Raw genomic sequence first — 12459 nt, 5'->3', positions numbered from 1 at the left:
AAATAATTTATTAGGATTTTATTTTATTTATATCCAATTTTTTAAAAAAAACCTTAATGTAGCAACTTTATGTCATTAATATTAATGTCAATTTACCATAATTAATTTATAGAATAAAATTCTAATATCAAAATTTGTATAAGTTAACTTAAAAACAAAAATTTTAAAAGTCAATACAACCATGACACTTATTAGGAGCGTCATTATATACCCATCAAATAATGATGCTTATAATAAGTATCAAGGTAAATAATAAAACTATGATGCTTCTTATAAGCGTCATTATATACACAGTTATAAGGAAAAAGATGACATCAAATAATGACACTTATAATAAGTATCAAGATAAATAATACAACTATGACACTTCTTATAAGCGTCATTGTATACCCTCAATAATGACGCTTTTAGAAAGCGTTATAAAATAAAGCGTCATTAATTTCAATTTTTGTAGTAGTGAAAGTACAATCCAAGGTAGCAAATTTTAAGCAAATTAGATAAAGACAATCCACAGTAACAAATATTTAACAAATACAACCCATAATAGCTAGCCAATCCCATGACAAACACAACTTAAACGTTTCAAATCCTACAAGCAAGCTTGCAGATGAAGGAGCAAGTATCTTGGTTTGTTCATCAGGTTACAATGACACTGCTCTAGAGAGAATGAAATTCAAGAAGCTAGCTGAGGATGCAAAGAGATTGAGCTCTCTCTTTAATGGCATCATCTTGCCATATTAATGTTTCCCACCATGACTCTTCCCTTTCAATGGATCTCAATATGGTTGCATTGGCATGACTGAAAGGCAAATGCTTCCACTTGTTGCACATAAATATTCCAATACTCTGTAAAGATGGCCACTCCAATGAATCATCCACCCAAATGCATCTCAGTTGTGGGAGATCAAGGAGCACCAAGCTCTTCAATCTTGGAAGTGAACTGGGATCTCATATTACGTAATTATCTCTTCGATTTCACGACATTCTTGAATTGTCAAATGCTTTAAGTAAGGAAGTTTCTAAATCATGCCACTAGAAAATATCTTCTTCAATTTTGTGATAATATATGTATGATAAAATTTGTGATGTTAGATAATAATGTAATATATGCTGATAAGAAATATGAACATTAAAAGTATATAATTAATACTAATAGGATATATGACAAAATTAGTGACATTCGTGAAGCATAAAAGTTAATAATAAATGTGAACGTGGAAATAGAAAATTTATGTCATTGAATAGTATTATTTGAAAATATATGGTTTCGATATTTAAAACACTTTATATTTATAAAATAGTTTAAATTTTAGCCAAAAAATATTTATGTAAAAAAAATAATTAAAAATTATTGTAATTAATATTGTTCAAAATTTTGTTAATCAATTTATATTCAACTAATTAAAATTATCTTAAATTCCTTTAATATACTTATATTTATTTATTTGAAAAAAATTAAAGCTACAAATGAATTTAACAATTTTATTGAAACATTTTTGTTTTATTTAGTATGAACATTAAATCATTAAAAAATGTTAAGTTAGTTTTTATATAAACATTTTATTTGAAAGTTCATTTTGAATGTATTTTTAAAAAAATTGTTTGACAATTCTTGGTTTGTTTTCAATTTATTTACATTATAAAATATTTTAAAAATTATTAAACTCATTAATAAATCTAATTAATTGAAAAAATTCATAAAAAAATATAATCATGTGCAAAGGAGAAACAACACAGTTACTTTAGATTAGTTTTTAATACATGAATCTTAGTGGTAATTGAATGATTTTTTTGAGTTCTAAATTATTTATTTAAAATTAATAGACTTGTTAACTAATCTATCACATTAAGGCTCATCTTGTTTCGAGTCTATTTGTTTATTGGGACAATTCAGAAAAATATAATTCTACTCAAACAAGAATTACAAAGTCATTCTAAACTAATTTTTGTTTATTGAATTTTGTTCTTAATTAAGTTTTTATTTGAATTTCAAATTATTTTAAAAATTACTAGATTATTCATGAATCCAACTTATTATAAGTCTCCCTTGATTTTGAACTATTTGTTTAATAATTTTTTAAAAAAATTATAGTAATGGGTAAAGAAGAAACTAGTAAAGTCATTCAAGATCAAGTTTAACTCATGAGTTTATAATATTAATTAGATTGGTTTCGAGTTTCATACCTTTCTAGTATTAATTGAATTGGTTTTTGATATTCAAATTATTTAGGAAAATTAGTTAAATCCAAAATATTAAATAACACTTAATTTGAAATTTATTTGTTTAATGAAAAAATTTAGAAAAATTAAAGGAAATTCATAAAATTATTTTTTTTTTTTTAAATAGGGGGTGAAATTTTTTTTAAAACAAAAAAGAAAAATCATGTTCTACCTTATTTATTTTTAAATTATTTTTTTATTTCTTGAGTTTTCTTTTATTTTTAAAAATAAGAAAAACAATTTCTACTTGGTCTCTCAAAATTATTCTATGTTCATTTTGTTTTTAAATTAAAACTATTTCCAAATATATAATAATTGTTAAATGGCACTATAAAGTTTTTAAAAAAATAGAAAACTATTTTTAAATTATGAGGTCGGGAACAAACTCAAAAGAAGAAGCAAGTTGTTTAGCTTTATCTTTGCAGTAGTAGCTAAGCTTGAGCAAGAATGGAACTACTGCTCCACTTAGCTGAAATACTGGGTCATCTTTCATCTCAGAACTACAGCCTCTGCTCATTCAAGCTCCATGAATGCGAGCAGATTAAAGCCTCAAGATCAAAATTTTCAGGACAGCTGTTGATTGTCTTATCGATTGTTGTCTGTTTAATTATTTCACGGTGTGCTTGGAAATACATCAACTCTTTACACAAATATAATCAGATCAAACAAACCTTTAAACAAAGTCAATCCAATGTAGCAAATATTTAAAAAAAAACATACAAGTAGCACATCTCAAACAATAGCAAATCTCAAACATACAAACAAAGAAAGCAAATCTCAAACAGATACAAATCAAGTTGGCAAGTCTAGATAAAATGTAAGCCAAGGTAGCATAGCTTAAACATTTATGCTAAAGTTTTTGAATCCACACACAAACCTTTGGCTGAGGCTGCAACCATCTCAATCAGCTTTAAATTGAAACTGCTGCACAGAAATCTGAGGAGCTAGTTGAGGATGCATAGAGACTGTAATCTTTGTTTTGTGGCATCATCTTCCCATTCTAGCGCTTCCCACCATGACTGTTGTCCTTCGATGTGTCTCAATCTGGTTGCGTTGGTGTTGTTGAAAGGCAATCTCCTCAACATGTAACACATAGATATCTGAATCCTTTGTAAGGAAGGCCACTCCAATGAATCATCAACCCAAATGCTTCTCAGTTTTGGGAGATCAATGAGTATTATAGTCTTCAGTCTTGGAAGTGCATTGACTTCTAATACCTGGTTCTCAGAGTCCATTATTATTTCTTCAATTTGATGACATTCTTCTACTCTCAAGTGCTGCAGTTTAGAAAGCTGTTGAATCATGCCGTTGGAAAATATCTTCTTCAACTCTGGGCATTTAGTTAATGTTAGAGTGGTTAGCTGGGCTAGACTTCCCTCAGGAACAGGCCCCTGCCAAATGCTTCTCAATTTTGGGACGTTCTTGATATACAAAATATCCAAGTTTTCTAGCACACTATTTGCTATTCCATCACCACATATGATGGAGCTAATTTCATTGCACCCTTCAACTGAACAAACTAACACGTTTTTCATGTTCTGAATGCCAAAATCTGATAGTGCTGAAGCTCCCTTGTGGTTACTTAATCCGAATGCATCTGTCACCATAAGTACCTCTGCGATTACAGGATGCATGCCTTCATCAATGACCAATTTCAAGCAATTGAGGCTTCGATAATCACAAGACTCCAGAAAGTGAGAGTAGGTTGAGTCCTGGTAACCAACAGAAAATTGAAATGAGAAGCTTGTGTTCTTCCACGCTGGGCTTTTAAGGACAAACAAACTAAGGACGTCCACCGAAGGGAAGCAAAATTGAAGGTAAGTCAATTTTTCCAAGGTAATCACCTCCTCGGTAACATCCTTTAAATCCTCAGAATGCTTTTCTACAGACACATCATCATCAACACAAAATTCTTCCAATGAAACAAAAGCTGAGATGCTCCCCAATTTGATTCCCATGGAAAAACTAGACAATGATATTCGCAAACACTTCAACCATATTAAACTTCCAATGTGACGAAACGGAATTTTAGTTCCTCGAATATCAAGCAACTCAAGCTTCGTAAGTGCTCTTATTTCAGGCAAGGGTCCTATCAAGTGGGGGCAAGAATCTAAATAGAGCGCTCTAAGATGAATCAACTTGGATATAGATGAAGGTAATAATATGATACCAGTCCCATGCAGATCCAGAACTCGAAGTAAATGCATAGAATTAAAGAAGGGGGGAGGAATAGCACTCAAGCCATTATTCCTCTGGAGCAATAATGTTGAGAGATTGTGACAGCTTGGAGATTTTGGTAAAGTGCAGAGCTGGTTATTCATCAAAGAGATTCGACTTGCATCTTCCCACTCTTTACTGTCTGGGAAATCTTGTAATCCCTCACACGGTTTTGCCAAAAACTTCGAGCCATCACTGTGCAAAGAGATTTTAAGAGCCGTTTTCCGAAGAATTCTGTTCATCTTAACACATTTCCCCTTGCCACTTCTCTCTAACAATGATAGGTTGATAAGATCATCCAATATGACATGTCCTTGGTGTCGTGCATCTCTAAAAGCCACCGTACCAGGAGTAAAGCCTTCAGCTTTCCAACACTCTAGTAGGTAATCTACATTAATATCATATTCTCCAGGAAATAGCGAACAATACAGATAACATGCCTTCTTTGTGTCACTATCTAAATAATCATAACAAAAGTTCAGGAATTCAATCACTTGATCCATGCCTACTATATCCTCCCATCTTTGTAGATGTTTCAATCCATCTATCCAAAGGGAAATATCTTCCCCTTTATTTCTCAAGATCATGGCTACAATGTTTATCAGCAAGGGTAAACCACCACACTCTCTAACCACATGTTCAGCTGCTTGTTCAATTTCTGGGGAGTAAATAGACCAACCCAACTTTTCCTTGAACATGTTGAAAGCTTCATGATCTGACAATGGTTTTACGTTGATTAGCTCATCAGCTTCCATGTCATTGCAAATGCCACGGATCGTACTTGCCAACACCACCTTGCTCTCCTGATTGTCGTTGATTCCCATTACCACATGTAGATCAATAAAGTCATGAACTTCATCCAGAAGAATCAGACACTTCCTTCCCTTTAGCTCTTCAGAAATTCTGTGAGAATTTTCCTTAATGCTAACAGTGCCCTCCATATTCATTTTTAGCCTCTGCATGATTGCATCTTGCAACTTTTTTGTGCTCGACTCCTTTGAGACGGTTACCCAGATGACAATATCAAACATTTTAGCAATATCTTGATGATTGTTCAAGTTCTGCATTACTGTGGTTTTCCCAGTTCCCACTGTTCCCCAGATTCCTATTCTTCTTATTTGCTCATCCTCTAGAAAACTCACTACATCTTCTACAACTTTGTGCAGTGATGAGTTGTCTTCTATCTTCGCTGCACGTATTTTCCTGACAGGTTCTGGCAATTCCTCGATCCATACTCTTCTTTTATCATGTCCTTCTTCCAAAAGACTTTGAACTTGATTATGCTTCTTCACCATGACTTTGCTAAGATACGAGTGTTCCCAAAAATGAACCAGCCTCCATGGATGCTCCATTTCATCATTGTATTTAGCTTCTAGTTCGTTCACTTCTTTGCTGATCATCTCAGCCTGATCCATCCATTCTCTCATGGCCGGGCTTTTCTTATGCCCCCTTCCTTCCAATATATCATACTTCAGTGCCTTGAGCTCTTCTGCTCCTTCTGTCAACATTTTATAGTTTCTTGTCAGGTCTTTGGGAAATGCAATTATGGAACTGACAGAAGTTAATAAGCTTCTCCCAACTCTATGCAAGTCAACTTCTGCTGCATCAGCCATCTCTCTGTGACCAACAACAATTCAAAAAGAAAAACCAAAATCAATAGTGTAAATCTAGATATGATTAAATTTAATAAAAAATAAAAAAATTTAAAAAAATAAAAGACCTAAAAATTCTAAACTATTTCTTCATGGTTTTAGCTTTGCTAATAAAAAAATTTATGTTGCACATAATTAAGTAAATATCACACTTACACAGTGTCTTGCTCTGTGGACAAGGACAAAAGTGGCTGTGGCGTGGGCTCAGAAAGCTGCGTCTGCTCTGAGGTGGTTCCTGCTTCTACTACAGTGGCCTTCAAGGAGCTCTTTGTGGAAGGAGGCAACAGTGGCAATGGAGAAGGCTCATGACGTTGCTTATCCACTGAGGTGGTTCCTGCCTCCATTGCAAGGGCCTTCAAAGCCTCCACTGCAAGGGCCTTCAAGGCATCTACTACAGGGGGCTTCAAGGAGTCATCAGAACCTGTGACTCACAGACAAAAAGCCAACAAATAAAAATTATCAGACAGCAGAATCAAACAGTAACATGGAGTTAGAAATTTGGACACAGATAGTGCTAATGATGTTAGAAATTAGTATTCCCCACCAGTTTTTGATTTTTGAAATATCCAAATAAAGAGACTAATAATTAGGTGTTACAAATGGAGATCCCATCCTGTGATAAACAAAAACCATTTGTATGCCATTTATATCGAGCAGCAGTATAACACTGGTAGTGCAAATAACAGAGAACACAGTAGAGCACAGGTATTTTCCAGCCAAACAAAATAGAAAGTTTTTCTTTTCTTCTTTTTATTCATTTTTTCTTATTGGAAAACATCCCCAATGAATCATTTACCTCAAAGAAGAGATTCAAGTATGGGATAAATTGTATCATGTATGGCCTGTGAATAGAATAAATAAAATTTCGATCACCACTATCTTTGAAGAGAAAAAGAATGAAAAACAACCTGACTGCTGAGATGGATTTCTCTCTTGCTTGGGAGCTAGACGTTGATTACCAATTTCCACCAACTGAGTCATCAAATCAGCATCTGATTTAATAGGGAGAAATATAGAATCCAGCTTACGTCTTAGAACTGGTTTACGCCACTTCAATGCCCTCCACCAGTCAACCTCTCCAATAATCACCTTCAAATTATTACTAGAAACTTCCATGTTAGAAAGAGCCTCAATGCTTGGGCAATTATAGAAGCTCATCCATTTCAAGCCTGGTGCAATGCGTAAACCACTTGAAATGCTGGCTAATTTAGGTAAGTAATGAAGAGATATCTTCTTTAACCGTAGAAGGTATGTTTTGAGCAGCGTATCTTCTGCAGGGACTTCATGAGTCACCAAGCTGTTTATTTTGGGACAGTTTTCAACCACAAGCTCCTCTAAACGGTTGAGATTTTCAAGCAAAGCCAAAGTAAAAATGGTCTTCAATTGGGGGCATGCATACAATTCTAGAGACTTGAGACTGGATAGGCAACCCTTCGAGATTGGCCCCTTCCATATACTGCCTAAATTCTTCAGGTAGTGAAGCCTCAAGTATTGGAGTGATCCAAGTATCATTTTTTGATGAACATCTCCATCATCATCTCCTTGTCTATAATTTTCTGCTCCATCCACAAGGGTTTGAATCTTGCTACATTCCCCCAATACACAAAATTCTAGCTTCATTGTATTTTCAATCCCAAATTCAGACAGTTTAGTAAGAGTTAAATGGCGTTCCAAAAGCAGAGCAGTAGCATGTTCGAGTATCTTCTTAATTTCCATTGGGATACCTTCACCATTGACATACTTCAAGCATCTTTCTTGCTGTTCAAATTTGACCGCAATTTCTTGTGGTAGTCGAGATACAAAGCGCTTGCGATGGCTGCCAATAATAAACCTGAAGTTCATCAATGATAGGTTTCTCGTTGATGTTCCACTCCCCATGAACTCATTCACAAGTATAACCTCTGGCAAGTAAAGTTTAAGAGTCTCCAAGTGTTTGAAGCTGCCGACTTCCTTAACAACTTCCATGTTTGCATCCCATCGCTTGTCATCTGGATTTACATGTATGCCTAACTCTTCCAATTGAGTGAGTTCTGATAACACGTTGCAGGGAATCATTGTATCTGACGATTGGTTATTTTGTTCAGTTTGGTCACTGTACCCATAGAAGGACACTCTAAGGCACTTGAGGTTGGTCAGCATTTTGATATTCACAGGTAGGCTTATAATTTCGGTCCCTTCAAGATCAAGCACCTCAAGATTTATGAGATTACCAACTTGAGATGGTAACTCCATGAGAAGTTGACATCCTCTTAGAAGGAAGATTCTGAGTTGGACCAATTCAAAAAGAGATGGTGGTAAAGATCTAATTGTAGTGTTGGACAAGTCTAAAAATTGTAGGCTAGGCATCTCTTCAAAGAATATTGGAGGAATAACTCTCAGACCATGATTGGCTTGTAAGAACAGTGCCCTGAGTTTAGGGCAATGTGGACTCTTCGGTAGCTCAGACAGTTTATTGTTCATCAAATGTACCTCACTGGCTTTTTCCCATGCCTCGTCTCTTGGTGGCTCAGTTAATCCCTTTCCCCCTAGCCAAAGAAATAGTGACTCTCTTTTAGGTCCTAACATATTTAGCAAGACCTCATGGATTTTACTGTGCATTCTGACAAAATAAGGACCTCTATTCCAAGACCTCTTGAACAAGAAGGCGTCAACAAGATGCCGAACCCTCTCTTTTCCTTCATCCACTGTGCTAATTAAGCCGTCTGTGATCCACCTGCCAATCAAATCTCCTTCCTTTAACCCTCCCCAGCATCCCATTTCTACTAAGTACTTCAAACAGTTCATTGCAGACCCTAAACGTCCACAGACGAATGCTAATGCATTAAATAAGACATCATCGTCTCTCAACTGAGTGGGTTGTAAGGTCAATGCAAGAGATGCACATTCCCATGTGTGAACCTCATCAATATCTCTCAAGGCTGTTGCCATTAAAACAATGACAAGTAAATGACCCTTGCACTCTTTGACCATGCGTATTGCAAGGTGTTGGATGCCTGAAAAATGAACAACATCGCCAACTTCCCTACAAAATAACTCCCATGTGAACAGATGATCCTCCAACCTAATCTCCAGATCGGCTTCTGTGTGATCAGCTCTCCTTCCCATAGAGCAAGTTGTACAAACCATCTTTTGAAACTTCTTTGAGTTCCACCAATTGGTCCCCACGTTGTTCAGATTTCTCGTTGAAGCAAGATCAACATCATCAAGAAGGATCAAAAAGCTTTTGCTTTGCAGCAATCCATCCACTTCCTGTCTGCTGGATGTTGAGAGACCCAGTTCTCTTGCAATGACATCTTCAATATCTCTAGCACTTTTACAAGACGAGGCCTTAACGTGAATGACAAGATCAAACATTTCCTTTTCTTGCTGTAGATTCTTCAATCTTGACGTGAGGAGGCCTGCATCATCTCTGCCAGAGATCAAAATCCTCTGAAATTTGGGAATTTCTATAACTTGTAAAATTTGGCGAAAAGCAAAATCAATAGCCAAATTGTACACTTTTGTAGTAGGTGTTCTACCCCATTCAGTCCCCCTTTGCATCTTCTCAATGAATTCTGGTCGAACATAAGCTTCAATATCGTGGATTGAATGATCAAGCAGTAGACTGATTCTAGGAGAGAGCTCTGAAACATCGATTTCTTTCTTCCTGTAAACTGCTTCTCTTAGTTTCTGATTAATCGCCAAAACATCAAGAATCCAACCTTCGTGACTCTTTTTGATTGCCGAGCTGAAAGGAGGATATGACAAAATAAGGCATAGGACATCTTTCACCCTGTTCAGTCTCAAAGCTCTGTCCCTGATTGTGTGTGTGGCAGAAACAAGGAAAAGTCATTATCAGAGGATTAGTTCTAGACCTGTAAAAGTTAGCCTCTTATCATAATATATAGAAACACAAAGACAAGAATATTCAGCACCCATATGCAAATAATCAATGGGAGAGATACTTGATGGTGATTGTGTTGGAGAAATAGGGTTGATAGAGAAACACAAACAATTACAAAGAAGAGAAAATAGGGGAGAATTAAAAATTTATTGTATTTCACTACATTCTCTTATTCAAATATTACATAATCTCTTATTTATAGATACTCATACTTGACAAAATAGAAACTCCTAATAATATATGTATATATATACGGTACTCAAAAATAGAAATTAAAATAATAACTCAAAATAAAATATTCTCCCTTAACTTTTAAAAACTGAATCTAATTGTAATATTTAGAAAGCTTCTAAATCAAGTTTAACTTTCCAACATGTCCCCTTAAAGTTGATTTGTGACTCCAAGTAGAGCATTCTTAGCCTTCTAAAATCTTCAACTTGAGAAGCGTGGTAAAAATATTCATAATTTGATCTTGAAATTTTGTAAATTTTAATTGCACTTCATTTTTCATAATGCACCCTCTAATAAAATGATATCTTGTATCGATGTGCTTGCTTCGATTATGGAAAACTGGGAAAAAAAATTTAATTTTTATAATTCATCATTGATTTGTTGTCCACATAAATTTCCATTGGTCCCTTTTGTGGAAAATTAAGCTCTTTCAACAAAAAATTGAGCTAATTGCATGGCATACACATTATATTGTAGAAACAAATTCCACTTCACAAGTTGAGAGTGTCCAATAGGTTACTTCTTTGCGGTCCAAGTGAATGCAATATCTCCCATAAAAAGCACAAAGCCAATGATGCTCTTTCGATCGTCCAAATCTTTGGGGTAATCACTATCACTATATCCAACAAGTTTAAAGTTGTTATTAACATAAACCATAAGCAAGTGCACCTTTGATGTAGCAAAGAATTCGCTTGATGGTCTTCATGTGAGTAATCATTGGTGCTTCTATAACATGACTAATGAGTTTAAACACAAAAAGCATGTCCAATCTTGTACAAGTCATATACCGTAGGCTTCTAACTAAACTTTTGTATTATGATGAGTGCACCTTTTTTCTTTCTTCATATCTTTACAATTTAACTCCACATTTTATTGGTGTGTTCGCCAAATTACACATTCATGTCAAACTTCTTGAGAATTTCTTTCGCAAAGCTTTCTTGAGAAATAAAAATACAATTTTATGTTTGTTTCACTGCTATGCCAAGATAGTATGACATGAGACCAATGTTGGTGATCTCAAACTCTCAAACCATTACTTCTTTGAACTCATTAAACATGGTTGGATTGTTTTCAATGAAGATCAAGTCATCCACTTACAAGCAAACAAGTAACATGTCACTTTTATGTAGAGAGCAAGTTCACAAGGGCATTTAATAAAATTATCTTGAAAATATTTGTCAGTTCTACTATTTCATGCTTTTAGTGCTTATTTTCGTTTATAAAACTCTCATTGACATCATCGCATTAGTGGTTTTCAATCTAAATCCAAAACTAAGTTGTGTCCATAACTATCTAATCTTGTTTTTTTTTATTTTTTTTTATTTTCTTCTATTCAAACTTTTAATTTTTTTTTATAAAAATGATTATCTTAATGACTATTTAGAGACATTTTTATTTTATTTTTTAAAATAAGAAATAATATTAACTTTTATATAAGATACAAGAACTCCTAGAGACTTACATTGAAAAAAATAAGGATTTTAAAACTTGTTTAAAAATTTTAAGAGCCTTTTTGGTGGTGTGATTTAAAAATAAACAAAAAACTATTTTTAAAAATTCATAGTAATGTTTGGATGTTGTTCTTTGTTTTTCATTTTAAAAAACACAGTGAAATAAAGAATAATTTTTAGAGAAGCAAGTAAAAGTTCTTTTCACTCATTTTTAAAAACAAATGAAAAAGATAGATAAATTAAGGAAACAACTATAAAAAGTAAATGAAGTAGAACATGACACTTTTCTTTTTTCATTAATTTTCTTTCCATGACCCAATATTGATGATCAAAAGTTTCAAATATTATATGTAGTTGAATTACACATATTTTTTTTTTAAATTTTCTTTAATTATTCTAAAACTTTTCATTAAGCAAATAAATTTCAAATCAAACTATACTTTATACATAAAATTTATTATTTTCTAAAAATAATTTGAAACTCAAAAACTGATTTAATTGGTATTAAAAAGTCATAAATTAAAATTCATTTTGAATGACTTGACTAGTTTCTTCTTTTCATATAATCATACATTTACAATTTTTTTTTCACTAGGCAAATAAATTTCAAATCAAGTAAGACTTAATCCGTTGGATTCATTAATGAATCTAGTAGTTTTGAAAATTATTTAAATGTTATAAGACAAAATATATATACATTTTATACAAAATGATTAACTTTTATAGAAGTTTCTGATTTAAAGAAAAAAAAATATAACAAGAAATGTATGAAAATGGAAACAAAATACACTCTTCATCCTTTAAA

General features: G+C 33.5%; 1 protein-coding gene across 1 annotated transcript in view; it reads right to left on the bottom strand.

The window, feature by feature from the left end:
* Positions 1 to 2873: 2873 nt before the first annotated feature.
* LOC117926621 overlaps positions 2874 to 12459 on the bottom strand; it is a 29541-nt gene continuing 19955 nt past the window's right edge. Inside the window, exons 2-4 of the mRNA XM_034845786.1 lie at positions 6998 to 9885; positions 6246 to 6510; positions 2874 to 6054 (exon numbers count right to left, since the gene is read on the bottom strand). Of these exons, the coding sequence (XP_034701677.1) occupies positions 3165 to 6054; positions 6246 to 6510; positions 6998 to 9885 (6043 nt within the window). The 3' untranslated portion in view covers positions 2874 to 3164. The remainder of the gene's footprint in view (positions 6055 to 6245; positions 6511 to 6997; positions 9886 to 12459) is intronic.

The sequence above is a fragment of the Vitis riparia genome, chromosome 12, assembly GCF_004353265.1.
Source record: "Vitis riparia cultivar Riparia Gloire de Montpellier isolate 1030 chromosome 12, EGFV_Vit.rip_1.0, whole genome shotgun sequence".
In the NCBI taxonomy this organism is placed as follows: Eukaryota; Viridiplantae; Streptophyta; class Magnoliopsida; order Vitales; family Vitaceae; genus Vitis; species Vitis riparia.
The sequence above is the reverse complement of the archived record's forward strand: the minus strand, read 5'-3'. Positions and strand labels throughout refer to the sequence as shown.